This window comes from Emys orbicularis, chromosome 22, assembly GCF_028017835.1.
Source record: "Emys orbicularis isolate rEmyOrb1 chromosome 22, rEmyOrb1.hap1, whole genome shotgun sequence".
Classification (NCBI taxonomy): Eukaryota; Metazoa; Chordata; order Testudines; family Emydidae; genus Emys; species Emys orbicularis.
In genome coordinates this window covers 22,099,551-22,116,243 of record NC_088704.1, presented here as the reverse complement: position 1 = coordinate 22,116,243, position 16,693 = coordinate 22,099,551, and the positions used below count along the sequence as shown (strand labels likewise).

The window sequence follows — 16,693 nt, the reverse complement described above, 5'->3', positions numbered from 1 at the left end:
CAGGGCTGCTGTCTTTCCCTCTATTGGGTCCAAGGTAACGAAACGGCCTGCTGCCTTTGAAGACCTTGGTCTAGCCTGCACTGGGAATTTTCAGGCCCTTAGCTCCCACTCGATATAGCTGTAGGCCAAGCTACCACCACCTCAGGCCTTTTTCCCCTCAAGTCTGAAAAATTGTAGTGTGGACTCAGCCTTACTCTGGCTGCATGTCCTTCTGCCCCCCCTCGATACCACTCCAGTCAGAGCATGTTACTAATTGAGAGCCAGCCCAAACTCGGCCTTCCGTGGTGCCTGTCAAGGTGTGTACAGCAGCCTGCTGGAGTGCAGTATAGCTGGCCCCGTGTGCCAGACGCTTCAGAAGCGCTGCGGAAACTCCCGTCACGGGAGGATGCTGAATCCAGAGGGGAGCCAGGTTTTTTTGGCTCCCCGGTAATGAGCATCTGCTCTGGAAAGGAATGTTCTCGCTTACTTTGTAATTGCTTGTATAAACCAGCTGGTTTTTACATCCGTATTATTCTGTCCAGTGGAAAGGGACCTCAAAAACCTTGTGTACTGCAGAGAATGTGAATGTGATCCATCTAGTGCTGGAGTGGACAGGGCTGACTCTGGCACAGCGGTAGCATGGCATGTTACCGGGCAAGGGAATCAGAGTTTGCCACTCCAGGTCAGATGTTTGCGGCTAGCCAGCAGTCTGTGTAGGAAGCATGTCTCTTGCTCTGTGGCAATCCTCCTGTCCTTGCCCTGAAGCGCTTACAGTTTAACTAGAGCTACTGGCAACCCCAAGGCCAGAATTTCCATTTTAGCTGATGAGGTGATTCTAGTGCTTGCACCAAATCTCCACTGAGTCTCTCTTAAAACCTCTAGAGTTCACTTTAGATCTGATATGGGACTTGCCCTGCTGTGCAAGATGAAACGTGCCCAAAGAGAGAAACAAAATGGTGGTTGGAGTTGGTGTTAACTTTTGAATGAAATGAGACAAAAAGTTAGCACCTCCAGGTGTTCCATCAAGCATGATTTAGTTTCCACACTAGGTCATTAGGGGCTGTGTGGGCAGATGTTACATCAGCAAAATATGTGGGTGAAGATACTTTTAACAGCAAAAGAATGACAAGTCCCCTTGTGCTGTAGCAGATAGCAGTGTTCTGAGTCACTCTCGGGTCATTGATTGGTGACTGACATTCCACATTGATCTCAGCCCCATATGTCTCAGCTGCAGAGTAGCGCCCCTTCCTGGCAGGCCCAGAGCAGCCATGTCAGATGCAGCTCCTGGTCCTGACTGGCAGATACACAGATGTATCTCTTCCGGGCAGGAATTCAATAATTAATCTGCATTGTTCCCATGTAGTTCAGGATTATACATTTTTAATTGATTCTCCCAGGCAATTGCACCATGTGCTGCATTGCCTTTTAATTTTTGCCATGTGCTAGTTGAGGGAATTTGGGGGTTGGTAACAGATGCCCACCATTAGTATTACTAGTTAGAACTTTAATTTATAAGCCTTCAAGGTCCTGTGATTCTCAGTCGCCTATGAGAGGTAACAGTGTCTTTGATGTTAAAATCCTAGAGTCATGCAGGTGGGACCATACACTGTATTCTCCCGAGTCTTCGTTGTTCTTTGTGCATCTGAGTGCTTTTCTGTTCCCACCTTATATTCTTAAATAAAACATGATCTGGCTGTTGAAGTAACTGCTGATATAGCATACTTGGGTTTCTCCAAGGCATTTGACCTAATACCACATGATACTTTGATTAAAAAATTTGAATTATATGGAATTAACACATTAGATGGATTAAAAATTGTCTCACAGACGATCCCAAAATGTAGCTGATAATAGGGAAGTATCAATAATCAGGGCTGTTTCTAGGAGGAGGACAGCGTACTGTTAATTAATTGAATCACCTGGTTAAATGGCACAATCCAATAAAATGTACTTTAATACAGGCAAATGCAAGGTAAATGCATCGGGGAACAAAGAATGCCGATTATAGATACAGGATGGAAGGTTGTCTCGGAAAGCAGTGAGTCAGAAAAGCAATTCAGTGTCGTAGATTATCCTCCCACCGTGAGCTTGCAGTACAGTGTTGTGGCGAAAAGGGCTAATGGGGCCCGTGGGTGTATTAAAAAGGGGAACATCGAATAGAGGTAGGGAAGTGGTCTTGCCTCCACACACAGCACTGGTAAGATTGCTGCTTGGATACTGTGTCCAGTTCTGGTGACCACATTTCAAGAAGGATGTGGAGATACTGGAGAGAGTTCAGTGGAGCACCACAAAAATGATCCGGGGGCTGGAAGGCTTAAGGAGTTAAATGTATTCAGTGTACTGAAGAGGAGAAGGTTGAGAGGTACTTGATCATGGTGCATAGGTGCTGCTGACACATGGAAACGAGATCTGATAGTGAGAAGCTTTTCAACCTTGCTGACAAAGGCACAACAAGATTCAATTCAACTTTGATATCAGATGCAGCTTGCTAGCAGTGAGGGTGATTAAACATTGGAACAGTTTACTGGGGAGGCAGGGGCTCACCAGCTCTTGGAGTCTTTATGACAAGATTAGATATCTTTCCAAAAGTTGTCTGGGAGAGGTTTGCAGTCTGGGGACAGTGGACATGGGTGCGGGGTGGATGTTTGTGGTGGTCCCATCTGGCCTTGGAGTCTCAAGCTTCAGAGCTTCAGCATGTCACCTGCAAGGGTCAGGAAGGAATTCTCTTCTCCCCCCCTCTCCCCTCCCAAAACACACATTTGCAATCTGGGTAGTTGTTTTTTCCACCTTTCTCTGAAACATCAGAGATCGTCCACAGCTAGAGACAGGATGCCAGTTGGGGTAGGCCAATGGTCTGGGCTAGTCCAGAGAATCCTATTTCTAGCTGCCCAGCTGGTGTCTTGCTCACATGTTCAGTGTCCAGCTGACTGCCAGTTTTGGGGTCAGGAAGGAATTTCCCCCCAGGTTAGATTGGTTAGATTGGGACCCTTGGGGGTTTTCACCTTCCTCTGCAGTGGGAGGCCCGGGTCACAGGCTGGGATCCTCGAGGCATATCTCACCTGATTTGAGCCCTTGCTGTTCCTGAGGCCTCAATCTCTCCTGTTCTCAGCCTGGGGCACACAACAGTTACTCTCCTGCTGACTAAATTGTGTTAGTTTAACAAACGTCCCTGGGCTCCACATCGGGGTGACGTTATGGCCTGTGAAAGGCAGTAGGTCAGACTATATGATCTCATGGTCCCTTCTACCCTTAAGCTCTGTGAAACTAGTGCACTATTTTCCCCCTTAAAGGTGCAGTTTCTTTTCCTGTTCAGTGAAGTCAGTCGCCTCCACCCCCTCCAGTTCCCCCTTGAACTGATGATTCGTGGTTTGATTTTTGCCCTCGGCAGTTCCTTCCATAATTCAGGTACCAGCGGTAGGAAGAAGTGTTTCCAGGGTTGCTCGGAGACTAGTCCCCTCAACTTCAGCTCAGGGGAGAGGTCGCTTGTTGTTCAGCATTAACTCAAACTCTCTGCCGGTTCTGCAGTAGCCTCCTGGTGAGCAGCATGCCGATGATGCTCGTATGTCCACGCAGGCTGTGTGCTCACTGCCTCCTGGCCCTGGGGCAGCCCCACTGTTCTGGGGTAACAGCTACCTGAGTTTGTGAAGGTGTTTAGTAGCTGCTGTTGCCCTTGTGTGTTGTGCTGGCTCCCATCAATCCTCACAGGGTGACTTAAGAGCAACACAAGGTCTCTCCAGTGAGATTCTGCAGCGTCTTCCAGCTGGGAGCCGGCCTTTCTGTTTTCCCCGCCTATCCCCTGACAGACTGCAGATGGCAGCAGGGGCAGAAGGCACTCCTCGTAGGGTGCTGCCCTGATCGCACTGTCAGGCCCTATCAACCTCCCAGGTTGGGGCGAGGTGAGGGAAGTAATTGTAAGTAGCCATCAGAGGCACAATGGCTGTATTAGCAGCATAGACACAGGGATATGTCCAGTCAATTGTTAGATGGATGAGGCTGGTGGCAAAGGACTGAAATCAGGACTTAATTTAGCTCCCACTGGGGGAGAGGTGGCGCTGCTGTGTAATAAGCTAAGAACACTGTTTCTTGACCTGGTCCATGGGATATTTACTGTATGATTGTCCTGGACTAAACCCCTGGGGGGTTGGGAACCGAACAGGAAGGAAAGACGATGACTTGAGATAAGACCTCTCTCAGCAAATACAGGAGCCTTTTGCTTTGACTCTACCCCCTGTGAGCAAACGGGTTTGGGGCAACAGGTCCCACCCTGGGAAACTAAGGGCCAGTCTACACTAGAAGTGCCAGTTGTGCAGAGAACAGAATAATGCTGTCAGCAGCATAATAAAACCACCTCCCCAAGAGAGGCTTATTCACACCCCAAGCGACGTAAGTTAGACTGACACAACTCTTGTGTAGACAAGCCCTGAGACAGAGGGCTGCTGTCTGGATTTAAGGACAGAGGAGAGCCAAGGTGAACCCAGATTGCGGAGTTCGGGGTGTCTGGAAAGTTAGACCTGCCTAGAGTTTCTGCTGAGGAATGGCAAGCCCCTGCATTTACTGCTGGTCACAAGCTCCAGACGGGAAGAACTGCAGGTACTGAGTCCAGTTGGCTCTGCTGGGTATCCATGGTGTATACACCGGGCGCTTTGCAGCCCGCGGCCTGGTCTGAAAGTGGGAGAACCCTGTCATTCCACCCCAGGAGAGGTGAAGGCACAAGGCTGGAGCTCTGAGTGGACAGAGCTGCAGCTAGCCCTGTAATGGTGACACCCATGTTTGGCTGCCCTGCAGCCTTTCCCACACTGCCAGCCCGAGTGCTCAGGGATCAGGGATGTATCCAGTTTCCTTCTCTGAATAGATGTGGGTGACTCTAATTGTTCTCAAGCTGCTGTAGGAGTGGTTCTCCCTGCAAGTGCAGCAGTGTTCACTTCCCAGAGCACTTCAGCTAAATTAGTTATGTTTGTTTACTTGTTTGTCATTTACAACCAGGAAAGCCAATAATGGAGAGCAGAGCCCACGCAGAAAATCAGCTTCTCTCCTCTTTCCCAGGGCCGCTGTCCTGTCAATTAGTGTGCTGTTACTACCTGTATTGCTAGGAAAAGCTTCCCATTGTTTACAATGAATGTAGGCTAATGATTCAGCAAGGCGCATCCTCGAAAGCAACAATCCATTCACACTGCTGCTCTTGTGGCTGAAAAACAGGGCCAAGATGATGCATAATAAATACATGAATATCCCCTTTGCTGGTTGCAATAAGCCATGGAGGGTTGGCCTGCATGTCTCTGGCACTGACAGATTTTTCCGCCATGGCACACTTGGCATGTGAGATTTATCTCTGCACTTGGTGTTGGGATACTCTTGGCGTGGAGTACGTTGCTTGGGAAAGCCGGGTGAGACTCCGGTCTGAGATTTCACTGGTTGCTGGGTGACACCCGCACTGCACACTTTTTTGGCGGTATGGAGAGCGTGTACTGGGAAGCCCCGAGCCCCAGTTTAAGTAGCAGTGTAGATGGTGAGGCATAACTTAGGCAAGTAGAATACGGACACGCCTGAAGGGTTTGTAACCTACGTGGTTCCCCAGTTGCCCAAGCCATGCAGCCCATCCGCATGGCTGTTTTCACCTGGGTAGTGTCCTGCTGCTGGAGCCTTTGCCCACCCCAGGAAAAGCACATGGCATCGGGAACGGCTCCCACAGTGGGGAAAGACTCAGCCTCCCCCCTGCCAGAGCCTTTCCCTGTCACGTGTAGCTAGCCTGCGTCTCACTGCGGCGTGGAGCTACGCCGCTGAAAGTGGGGTGCAGTGCAGATGTAGCCTTGAGGGGAAGCTCATGAGTTTATCCAAGTGACAAGGGATTGCAGAGACACAGCCTAGATCAGCCTTCGGCTGAAAACTTAAGCCAAAGCTTTTAAGGGTTTTTTACTCAATAGCTTATAAATAAGCGACCTGCTTCTGACCCCCTCTCGACTCCCATTTACTGGGCCAGGCCAGACATAGCAGCCTGAAGAAAATGCCCATCCCATAGACAACACTGAAGGGGGAAAAATCTTAATAAAGCGACTTGGAAAAACCAACTCCAGATATGTGGTTCTAGCGTGCGTTTCAAAAGAGAACTCACCCCAACGTTTGAAATGCGCTGGAGCTGCTGTTACACTGGCTGGCATGGACAGCTTGGACCTGGGGGCGTGTAGAGAACAGTTTGAGATGTCTATGGGAGGAAGGATTTGCTATAACGGTACCTTCAAAAGCTGTCTAGTCATTTTTACCAATAGCCTCTTACTCTGAAACATCTGGGAGTAAAGACTCCCTGCTCTAGTTTGGTCTCCTAGCTCCTGCAGGATATTTTCACTGTACACAAACCTGTTTGTTGGGCTCCAAGAGGTTTGACTTGTTTCTGGTAGAGCCAATAGCAGAAACATCAATGTGGTGGACCTCGCCATAAGGTCCTAAAGGACTTGATGGAGCCAGAGGTGGGTGCTCTGGGGAGGCATTATGGGTTGATGATGCTACTAAGTTACACATGTGCATAAGGGTTTGCAGGCTTGAGTCCTTGGACTGCAAGTTCCTAAAGTCTGGGGTTGTGCCTGGCTCTGTCTGGAAAGTGCAACATTCACCCTGGTGCTATATAAACGAGAGAGAATATGATTTTAATAGTCTCTTGCTGCTAGCCTCTGATTGTAACCCAAAATCGTTTAGAACTTTGCTGATGCATTTCTTCATTCTGAAATGAATTTGTTCATCCAAATCATATTAGCAGGGTTACTTACAGCCAAGTGTTCTGCAGAGTGGTTATAAAACCATGTAAAATTGTACCTAAAGTGTAACACATTCAGTAATTTATAAAATGAATGGCCATGAAGATGTTATCCCATCAGGGACTTGGCAGCATGTGCTTGGCTAAGAAATTAAAAGCTGCCATACGTGTCTGAGAAATTGATTTACCTTCCTGGCTAACCCACTTAACAAACACTTCTGTACATAAATAAATGAATTCCCTGTAACATTTGACAAACCTGCACTCTCGCTGCCTTTTAACTTCAGGAATCCTAGGCTGCTGGCCTCCTTGCAGCTGCAGGGTTTCCAGGGCTTTGATTTGGTGATCTACTTTTAAAAAGCAATGAAGGGCCACAGATCTTAGTTCAAAACAGAACATTCCCCTCCTACAAAAGTGTCTCTGCTGCCTGCATGGGAGGCTGAGGGCTGTACTTAATGAACCTCTGGCACCTTCCATCGCTCCTGCGGTTTTTGTGCGATTCTTGGAAGCGTCTCTTTAAGAGGCGCTCTCCTTTTAGCACTTGTTGGCTGTGAATCAGTTTGCTGAATATCCTCTGTCTCTGAACTGTAGAGAAATAAGCATGTCTGCCAGTGTCTGTTGCTACCTCTGGCTTGCAGTGCACTCATTTCTCACCCCCACGGTTCATGGAAGAGCTTTTTTGTATTGAATTCCTGCATAAATTCTCCAAGCCATTTCCTGTGCTTGTTCTACCTGGGGTGGATGATGGGATTCCTGTCGATAGTTTCTACTCTGTTATGCTGGAGTAAATGGGAGTAACTCCATTTGACTTCAGTGGAGTTACCCTAGATTTGCCCTGGTGCTGCTGAGATCAGAATCAGTCCCATAGTTTGCAAAGTCCTTGGGATCTTGCAGGCTGGAAGGGGGACTAGAATGTTGATTGAATTGTTATGAAGTCGGCTAAGAGCTCACTGTCAGACTAGCCAGCATCCAAAATAGAACAGAAATAATACTCAAGTCTCTGATTTTTCTGATCAACAGGTAGAAACTGAAGATGAGAAGAGGCGTTTTGAAGACGGAAAAGGGAGATATCTTCAAACGAAAGCCAAAAGGCAGGTGCAGATGCAACCGCTCACTCAACAATGACCCTTCATCTTGGACCTAAATATTTACGGCAGAGCCACCTAGAAATAAACATATCCACTTTAGAAATATTTACTTGGACAAATAAAACAAACCTTTCACTAGTGTTGTGTGAAGTGTTCACAGAGCCCTGTGTATTCATTGATCCTGTAGCTGTGCAAGTGGATGCAGAATTCACTCTGTGCTGCAGAACTGTACTCCAGAAGATAAACTTCCTTTTTTTTAAGGAAGTGAGCCTTTCAGATGTGACTCGTGTTGAGATGGAGGGTTTGTCTTTTTGCGTTCACACGTAAACTGAAACAATCATTCTGAAGTCTGAGCTGTGCCACCATTTGTCACAATTGAATGTTAAATCTGAACCGTAATGATGCCAGTTTAAATCAGTTTTTGAATTGTTAAACTATTGATTAGTTTAGCAGAAACATCCAGTCTAATATGTTTGTTCCATAATTCCAGGCAAACTGCTGTGCCTTTCTGGATGCCAAAGGCCCATGCTAGCTTCCCAAAGGCCAATTTCTGCAGTACAGCTGTTATCAGTTTTTAAAAGGCACATTGAATATGTAGGAGCAGCATAAAATTGGATTTAATGTCCAAATAAATACTACTAGGTTACTGTACACAGTGTATTATTTATTCCGACACAATTCAATAAAATAGCTCCAGTCTGCCATCGGTGGAGTGGCACAGAAAACAACGGGCATAGCAAAGAATACACAGGGCCTTGATGCTTTGTAATGCAGTGTTGATCTACAGTATGTCCTAAAATATGTACACCAAAGCTTATTTATAATACTCAAGTATAAATGTTATTCAGTATTGTATGGGACTCTCAAGTCATTCCATTCAAATCTATGTAATATTTATGTGCACATCGAAGTTATTTAAGGTGCACTGTGACATAAATAAAGTTGGTTGGTCGTCAGCTGAAGAAAATAATAGGGTGTCATTTTTCTTTTCAGAAATTTTGTGTGGTCTAAATAATCATTCTAAGAAGGTGTGCCAGGAGTTTTCTCTTCAGGGTTATAGTTGGGTTAACGTGCCCATTAGATTGAATGGGAAATGCCCCTTGAACAGAAGCTACTGGACTAAAATGTGCAGTGCTCTTCATGCTGAGTGTCTTGGGCTAATCCCCGTGGAATTCATTAGCGTCATTACATGTTGTGGTTAAGAAGCTCCCATTAGAAGCTGCATCGAAATTATAACTCTAATCTCCTCAATAAACCAGGTAAAAGAGGCGAAAACACCCAGCCTTGGCAGGTGTGTGCGCCAGTCAGAGAATCCTGGAAATGTCGAGCTGGAAGGGGCCTCGAGAGGTCATCTAGTCCTGCCCCTGTGCTGAGACAGGACCCTGTAAACCTCGACCAGCCCTGGCAGGTGTCTGTGTAACCGATTCTTAAAAGCTCCGGTGGTGGGGATTGCACAATCCACCTTGGACTCCTGCTCCAGAGCTGAACTCCCCTGAGAGTGAGCGAGTTTCCGAATATCTCCCCTCAATTTCCCTTGGTGCAGATTAGGCTGATGACTTGTCCTGTCTTCAGTAGACGTGAAGAACAATTGATCACCATCTACTTTGTAATCTCCCTTGACATACTTGAAGACTGTTAGCAAGTGTGTCGTCCCCCCCCATGTCTTCTCAAGACTAAACATGCCCAGTTTTATACAACTTTCTTCACAGGTCAGGTTTTGTAAGCCTTTTATCACCTTTTTTTGGGGGGGGGCTCTTCTCTGGACTCTCCAGTTTGTCCACATCTTTCCTACAGTGCGGTGCCCAGAACATAGGCCTCCAATTGAGGCCTCACCAGTGCCGAGTAGAGTGGGACAGTTACCTCCCATCTTACCTATAATAATCCCATTAATACACCCCAGAATAGTCGCCTTTATTGCAACTGCATCAGATTGTTGACTCATCCAGTTTGTAATCCACCATAACCGTCATATCCTTTTCAATAGTACGCTGAGCCAGTTATTCTTCAGTTTGTAGTTGTGCATTTGATTTTTTCCTTCCTAAGTAAATTTTGCAAATTTTATAGGAATAGTGTCCACTCCATTATCCAAGTCATTAATGAAAAATATTGACTAGAACTGGACCCAGGACAGATCCCTGCAGTACCCCTCCCAGTTTGATAGCAAACCATTGATGATTACTCTTTGCACCCACCTTGTAGTAATTTTATCTAGACCACATTTCCCTGGTTTGTCCATGAGAATATCATGTGGGACTGTGTCAAAAGCCTGACTAAAATCAAGCATGTGTACAGCTTCCCCACATCCACTAGGCCAGTGCTTCTCAAAGCCGGTCTGCTGCTTGTGCAGGGAAAGCCCCTGGCGGTCCGGGCTGGTTTGTGTACCTGCCGCGTCCGCAGGTTCGGCCGATCGCAGCTCCCACTGTCCACAGTTCGCCGCTCCAGGCCAATGGGGGCTGCGGGAAGGGCAGCCAGCACATCCTTCGGCCTGCGCCGCTTCCCGCAGCCCCATTGGCCAGTGGAGCTGCAATTGGCCGAACCTGCGGACATGGCAGGTAAACAAACCGGCCCGGACCACCAGGGGCTTTCCCTGAACAAGCGGTGGCCCGACTTTAAGAAGCACTGACCTAGGCCAGTAAGCCTGTCAAAGAAGGAAATTAGGTTGGTTTGGCATTTGTTCTTGACAAAAATCCATGTTGGCAATTACTTATAATCCTGTTATCCTCTAGGTGCCTCCAAAACAATTGTTCAGTAATTTGTCGCAGTATCTTTCCAGGTATTGAAGTTAGGCTGCCTGGCCTATAATTTCCTGGGTCCTCTTTGTTCCCCTTTTTAAAGATAGGTGCTATGTTTGCTCTTCTCCAGTCCTCTGAGACCTCACCTGTCCTTCAGGAGTTCTCCAAGATCATCACTAATGGTTCCAAGATTGCTTGAGCTAGTTCCTTAAATACCCTAGGATGAATTTCATCAGGGCCGGCTGACTTGAATACAGCTAACTTATCAAAATGCTCTTTAACCCCTTCTTCCCCTGTTTTGGCTGTGTTCCGTCTTCTTTGTTTGTTTTTATTTTGTTAAGTACCTGGTCACAATTTCTTTTTAGTGAAGACTGAAGCAAAATACACATTAAACGCCTCAGCTTTCTTGATGTTGTCCATTATCGGCTCTCCTTCCCCACTAAGTAGAGAACCTTCACTTTCCTTTGTCTTTCTCTTGTGCGTAATGTATTTATAGAACCTCTTCTTATTGCCTTTTATGTCCCTTGCTAGGTGTAACACTTTTCGTGCCTTAGCCTTTCTGATTTTGTCCCTACATGCTTCTGCTGTTCTTTTGTACTTCTCAGCAATTTGTCCAGGTTTCCACTTTTTATAGGATTCCTTTTTGATTTTGGCCTATTACTATTCTATCTGTCCTTCATATTGGGATAGTTTGCTGTTGCACCTTTTAATATTGTCTCTTTGAGTAATTGCCACCTCTTCTGAACTCCTTTCTCCCTTCGATTTTCTTCCCCTGGGACCTGACCTACCAGTTCTGAGTTTGTCTGCTTTTTTATTAAGTGGTGGTGTAGCCATGTTAGTCCCAGACACACAAGGTGGGTGAGGTGATGTCTTTTATTGGACCCGCTTTAGAAGTTGGAGTAATAAAAGATATTACCTCACCGACCTTGCTTTTTTTTTTTAAATCCTTATGCTACTCTCACTCCTTCCTTTCCTTGAAATCCCCATCTTGTGATCACCTTCACCCAAATTGTCTTCCTCCTTCAGATTCTCAACCAGTTTCTCCCTGATAGTCAGAATTACGTCTAAAATGGCTGTCCCCCTCCTTACTTCCTCCACCTTCTGAAACCAAAAGTTGTCTGCAATACATTCCTAGAAATTACTGGATATTTTGTTTTGTCCTGTAGATCAAGGATACGAACCATCCTGATGTTAATATAGAGCGATGTAATAGCAGAATTATGAACAGAGGTAATGACTAGTACATCAATTGCACAGGGAGTCACAGGTCAGAGCAAATTTTTATGGCCCATATAAATACTTAGTACGGGTTACACAGGAAAGCCTGGCACATCCTTAAAGTCTATAGCACACTAAATCTCACTGCTCTATGGAAGTCCTGAGGTACTGCTGTACAGAAGTTATATGCCAATTAGAGTGAATGAGTCAGAAGTTAAATTATGACCTAAGCCAATTGAAATACAGTAGCATTACTTTGTGTTGAGCATGTACCAATATCACTTCGGTATTTTCATGTTACTGTACATTCATCTCAAGTGGCCCAGCTCTCATGTTGGATAGACTCTTCCATCAGACTTTTTGGCTTCCTTGGCAATGAATGTTGCCCTGGATTTTCTGTTGTCCTAAACTAATGCATTTTTCTTTAGCAATTTGAGATGGGGACTCCAGAGCTCTTGTTAAGAGTGGATTTATCAATTCTATAGCCATCAGAATTCCATTCCAATTCAACATTAAACATGAGCAAAGAGTGAACATCATGAGAGATCTTCAGACCTGTTTGAACGGGGGCTGTTTATGCCTGTTGGCGTTCAGCCAGAGCCGGGGAGTGAAGAGAACCAAGTAAATTACAAACAAGGAGGGTCGGGAGATGAAGAGAAATCTCACTTGATTTTTCTTTAACATCAAAAATAGTTTAGCCGAGACAGTTGGGTTTCAGGTCTGTTTAATGTTTCATTTCAATGTGTTTGGCCCTTATCTATATCTCTGGCTGGAGAAGAGGGTTTCTCATTCTCTGGTGATCACTGAACAGTTTACCAAAATGTTTAATAGCTGTCCCAGATGCACCTGCTAGCTTTCTACAAGGTGAGTGATCATGTGTTTTCCTCAGAACTAATTTTCGGTATAAAAACTGGGTAGGTTCCACATTGATTGATCGCTTTGCCATTAGGGGCAATCATTCCATATTGCACAAAGCATGACCCGGAGAGGAGAGCAGGGACCTAAGGGGACATGCCATCAGGTTGGCAAAATAAAGGAGTGGATTCTTTAACTCAGTTGGGGTAAGATACAGATATCCTTCCAGATAAATACAGCAGCGTCTTTGTTGAGCCAGGATTTATTCAGAAGCTTCATACGAAACAAATCTAGACAACAAGCTGAGCTGCTGTGTAACCAGTGATTGTCCCCTTTACACAAGGATTAGTAAGATCAACACCCAAATAGCAAGGCTGGGCGAGCCCTCAGGGATGTTAACACATTACAGGTTAAGCAATGGGATCTACTCCACTAACTGAACTACTTTGAGTGCTGTGAATGGTGCATATTTACAAGGTGTTCTGTTGAATGACAGCCAATATCTGGTGCATTAATAGCAACTGCAAGCAAGTGAGGAAGTATTTAGTTACCTTACTGTAATTTCAGTACTAATGCTGTTCTCTGGGCCTGGACGGCACTCGTGTAATGCAATAGCACCTGGTCATTGTTTGCAGATGGAGCTGCTACCATGCATGTTTTCAATGCCCAGTTAACTCTGCAGTTAAAACACACTTGTATTATTTGATTTGTATTTGTTCACATGGTTTCCTTTTTCTTAAAACCTAAGGAATGTCCCAGGGACGGCCATGGCCACCCCTGGACAGGCCAAGCAGGACCTGGTTCATTTGGGCTCATTTCATTGCTTGGCTGTAGAGTCCTATACCTGGGTGGGAGCTCTGCAGTCCTGGGTTTGGAAAAGGCTTTGAACGAGTTCAGCTCCATGAGATTTGGGCCAAACAACCGAGGTGAGTGGACTGAAGGATGCAGACATGAAGAAGCTCCGTAAATGCAGTGGAATATGGCTGTCATGAGGCACTGGAATGAGGCCAGTGCAGTGCCTGGCCTAGGAGTACAAGAGGCTATGGCAAGGTTGGCGCGGATGCCTTGGATGCAGGAAGGAGCAGAACAGAGAACTTGGCTACGCTCACCGCTGCTCTCACCTGCTTCATTTAGGATCAGCCAGACGGAGTTGGGATCCTTGGCCGAGTTGCAGACCTGAAATGTTGGGTTCTCCTTGTGCTCGTGTGTATTGACTCGGAAGTGGCTCAGGGCCAGTGCACACTAACTAGGCTGGGGCAATTTGAGCCTTTGGAGGAAAGACCCCATTGAATAGCTATAGTAGGTTCTGGAAAAAATTAGGTCTCAGTGCTGGTTACTAAATAAACCAGAAGCCAGGACACTTCATGAACTAAGGCAGGGAGATACAAAAGCTTCAGAGAGTGCTGGGGAAAGCAGCTCTGGGCTCCGTGGAATTGAATAGAACAGAACGAGCCGTCTAAGAAGATGTCAATATTTTCCCGCAGATGCATCAGGATAAAATTGCCAGTTGATGCATGTCTGGAGCCTACACAGCCCTCTCCAGAGGGCCTGGAAATATTAAATTAAAGGTTGTTCTCTCGAGGGAGGATTACCGGTCAGTGCAGGACTTGCGCAGTTCAGCATGTCTCGCTGTTGCAGAGAAGGGTGATTGTGTAGTAGACACAGGAGCTATGGTACACTGTAAATATCTGTGTCTGTGCTGCAGAACGGGGGTTAATCACTATACGTATTGAGCGGGTCTATTGACACGTAACAGTTCTTGCATTTGGGAAAAGTGTCATCCAAATAGATTTGTTAATTTTCTAGGCAGGCTGCAAAGCTCACCTTTTCTTTCTGGGATTTGGGGAGTGGGCCGTCCGGAGAGCTTGGTTTAGTGTGGGGATTCCTGGGATGGGCTGCCTGGGATGGGCAATTCAAGATGCTGTAGATTTAATAAAGCCTAATTCTGGGATAGACTCTGAAAAAAATCTAAATCAGTAAATAATGGTAACAATGCAAAAGCAGGAAAGCGCCTTGCAGGAACCAGTCCATGGCCAGTATACAATATACGCAATGCTTTGTGCTGCACAACACGTTACTGAGGATAAAAAAGAGCCAGCCTGTTGGTAACAGTAAATCTAAACCTGGAGACACAATCATCTCTGGCCTGTATCTCCAGTGAAGTGAATGAAATTACACCAAGGATCAATTTGGCTCATTGCACATATTACATAGCCTGGTTCCTTTGCTTTAAACTACAAAAGTAACAGTGACAGGCCCTGGAAAAATACAGGCTGCAGCCTTCAAACTAAAAATCAAAGGGACAAGAAGTCCAAGAGCTGGCATTTTATAAATCCAGTGCAGTGCCAGGTGCTGGAGCAGCATTGAGCAAGCTGAAACAGAAATACAATGGCCCGGCAGGGAGCACATATCTCTTCTATTTGTGTTTAACCTACTCCCATAGATGCAGACTGAGGAAAGAGTAGCCTGAGAACAGCAGTGATGGCACTGCCAGAGGCAAACCGCACCCAGCCTGGGACAGCTAGTGTGAGACAAAGGGAAGAGAAATCCACTCATCTTCTGAAATCTTCCGAGCATGAGGCGGCTGGGCTGACACAAGAAGCCCTCAAAGCAGACTGCATTCTCAAAGGTTGGACCCATCTGCTTTGAAAATGCTGCCAGCTTCATGACGACACAGGATTTCACTCAAGGTATTTTCTATGGGTCTGGAAGAGCCAATGCACGACAGGATTCAGGAGGATGCGAGTGGATTTTTTCTGCAGGGGGAGGCTGGGTAGAGGCAGAACTCTGGGGCATGTGGCACAGAACCCCGCGTAATTCCGTGCAGAATCACAGAGAGCGGGATTTGCTTCTAATAGCAGCTGCTGCTCTAGCATCACCTAATGCGATGTGTCCCCAAATCGGACTGAATCTCCTGTGATTCATCGGGGGGAGAGCTGTGTGACTCGTAAATGTCAGTCTGTTACATGAATAATGCTCCGCGGCTGCCCACTGCTAGTTACGCTATTTATACCAAGCCCAACTTAAAGGTCTCCAATAAAATTAAGGCCCCTGTGCTAGGGGACTATGGGTGACCTGCTAAGCGAAGCCTCCTTTTTAGGTGGGGTTTAACCCCCTTTTATCTCAGCAGGTACTTACATGGCTCCCCTCCCCAGCACAGCTGGCTGCTGCCCATGGTGCCTGAGCACCTTTGCACCATTCTAGTCAGGTTCTTATCCTGCATCTGTCGTGTTCCAGATGTTTAACAACCAGCTGAACTGGCGCCTGGCGCCTGTTTTCTCCTGCAGCAGCTCTTGGAGTGTAGCATCGAGGGGCTCAGACCTCGTCACTCCTTTCTCGGCAAAAGGCACAATCTAGTCTTTCAAAACATCATCTTTATGTGCCGGGATGTTTCTTGCTGCTGGATTTTGTCGAAAGGCCTCAGTCTTTAGAGCACGTGCCCTTCGGTTTGAAATGGCGACATCCTTTGTTCCGGACAGGTCAACAGTGTCATAGAAGTTCTTAGTCAGGCCTTATGGGCCTGACTGAAATTGTTTAGCATGGTGGGGGGGAGGGGCTTGGAGAGGCTTCTAGCTAGAGGAAAGCTTCAGGCAGGTTTGTTGCTCAAAGGAGAATGTTCTGTCCTAGCAGAAGGTTGCCCATGTCCAGCGACTCTAGGACTCAACAGTTTCTTCACACGAAGACACGCTTCAAAGGCCTCTGGCGTGTCCTGGGTAAAAGTGATCAGACTCTGGCGGAAAATCTCCCCTCTGATGAGCTAGTTCTTTAAGCAAAATCCACCCTTAAGAAACGAACAATGTAGTGGTGACGCTGCTGCCGTGGGGGACACGGCACAATCCCAGTGCAAGTGCACGCTCCCGTCCTGCAGCAAGCCGCTAACAAGGGCGTTCGGCCTGGGGCTGCTCCCCAGAGAAGAAGTAAAGAAACGGCCAGTGTTGGGGTTCCAGCCCCCGCGGCTCTCGCTGGGGAGGGGAACAGTGTTGGTTAACCAGGTTAACCCTTCCGTCTGGGGGAAGCGTCCTCTTTTCCAAACTTCTGAGAAATTCTAAACCAAGTAAAAAGAATTCAAACTTTCG

General features: G+C 46.6%; 1 protein-coding gene across 1 annotated transcript in view; it reads left to right on the top strand.

Annotated features, from left to right (window-relative positions):
• Positions 1 to 7,869, top strand: part of ACOT7 (acyl-CoA thioesterase 7) — a 97,448-nt gene extending 89,579 nt beyond the window's left edge. Inside the window, exon 9 of the mRNA XM_065421319.1 lies at positions 7,745 to 7,869. Coding sequence (XP_065277391.1) covers positions 7,745 to 7,849 — 105 coding nt within the window. The 3' untranslated portion in view covers positions 7,850 to 7,869. The remainder of the gene's footprint in view (positions 1 to 7,744) is intronic.
• The last annotated feature ends 8,824 nt before the right edge of the window (positions 7,870 to 16,693 follow it).